We start from the raw sequence: 1434 nt of genomic DNA, 5'->3' as shown, positions 1-1434 counted from the left end.
TTTTTTTTTTTTTTTTTTTTTTTAGATTTTTTTTTTTTCCGCATTAGGTGGAGAAGTTTTATCCAATCCTAGGCATGTCTTCAATCCCCACCTCCCGCTAGAGGGATTAGCTGGGGTGAAATAAATAAGAATGAGGAGGCCGGATCATTTCCCTCACGGGGTGTGGACCTAGCATTTACACACTTGGCCACTCATTACAACCAACCTGAGTCCTGGGCCCAAGGAACTGGATGGGATTGGTAGTCTCACTTCCTTCTTCCTTTTCTGTGTCAAGGATCTCCGAAGCCACTCCTCCCTCAACCTTTTCTGTGAGTGGAGGGAAAGAAAGTGAATTTGAGGGCAGGTAGCACGGCTAATCTGCCCCTAAATTCACCAATAGAGACTCCGGTCGTGTCAGTTTTTCTTTTACTGGGTTCCGCTCCTCATTTGGCTGAAGCACGGAGGTACAGGGGCCAGTTTGGCTCCAAACCAAGACCCGGGCTCATAGTTCAGGTTCATCTGTTTCGGGGGTTAACTTGCAGTCCGCCGCTGATTGGCCCAAAGTTCTTGTGTTCATCCAATGGGAAGGAAGATTGGGATCGAGCTCCGATCGAGGCTAAGCAGCACTGAGGGGCTGGGACCCAGCCGTTCCTGCTCGCCGTTGCGGCTGCTACGGCTTCTGTCCCCAGAGGCAGTTCACCCGAGGCTAGTCCCCGAGGTCTGCCAGCGGCTACTCCCACAGCCTCCGCCATGGGTCTGGAGCTCTACCTGGACCTGATGTCCCAACCCTGCCGTGCTGTCTACATCTTCGCCAAGAAGAACGGCATCCCCTTCCAGCTGCGTACCATAGAGCTGCTTAAAGGTGGGCTCAGTTGGCAGGCTGGGAAGTCTGCAGCCTTCTGTACAGAGCACCTCCCACCTCTGCAGCGGGTGGGTGACTGGCCAGGCCAGGTGTGCAAAAGCCGCTCCCGTGAGAAAGCAGTTGTATCAGTTATCAGCTGTGAATTTTTAAAGGACCTTTCCCTAGTGAATAACATCCGTCCCAATACCGGATGCAAAGGCGCCCTTGAAGCTGCGGCGAGAGGAGGGGAGCCGGGCTTGAAAGTCTCTCACCTTTGGAGATTTAAGAATGGCGATCCTTCTTAAAGACTTTGGAGAGGAAAAAAAAAAAGTTGAACTAGCTCCTTTCCTAAGTGAGGGAACCTCATCTTGCATTTTTGCATGCTGGGCTAGAAAAGGGTTGTTTTACTTGGGTGGGTGATCTTCCACTCAGGACTCTTGTGTGTTTCCTGTCCACCAGAGCAAGTCCCCTCCAGTGTCCAGGCTTGCGTGCCATTAGTGGTGTGTGTGTGTGTATTCTACTGGGGACCGAACCAGGGTATCTATTATATATGCCACCACTGAGCCATGCTCCCAAAGCTCTTTCTACTTGTCTTTTTTTTTTTTTGGTTTTTC

At 51.0% G+C, this 1434-nt stretch overlaps 1 protein-coding gene across 1 annotated transcript in view; it reads left to right on the top strand.

Moving 5' to 3' along the window:
- Positions 1-266: 266 nt before the first annotated feature.
- Positions 267-1434, top strand: part of LOC110303140 (glutathione S-transferase theta-3) — a 7775-nt gene continuing 6607 nt past the window's right edge. Inside the window, exon 1 of the mRNA XM_021174095.2 lies at positions 267-841. Within this exon, the coding sequence (XP_021029754.1) occupies positions 730-841 (112 nt within the window). The 5' untranslated portion in view covers positions 267-729. The remainder of the gene's footprint in view (positions 842-1434) is intronic.

Source organism: Mus caroli, chromosome 10 (genome assembly GCF_900094665.2).
Source record: "Mus caroli chromosome 10, CAROLI_EIJ_v1.1, whole genome shotgun sequence".
Taxonomy (NCBI): Eukaryota; Metazoa; Chordata; class Mammalia; order Rodentia; family Muridae; genus Mus; species Mus caroli.
The sequence above is the reverse complement of the archived record's forward strand: the minus strand, read 5'-3'. Positions and strand labels throughout refer to the sequence as shown.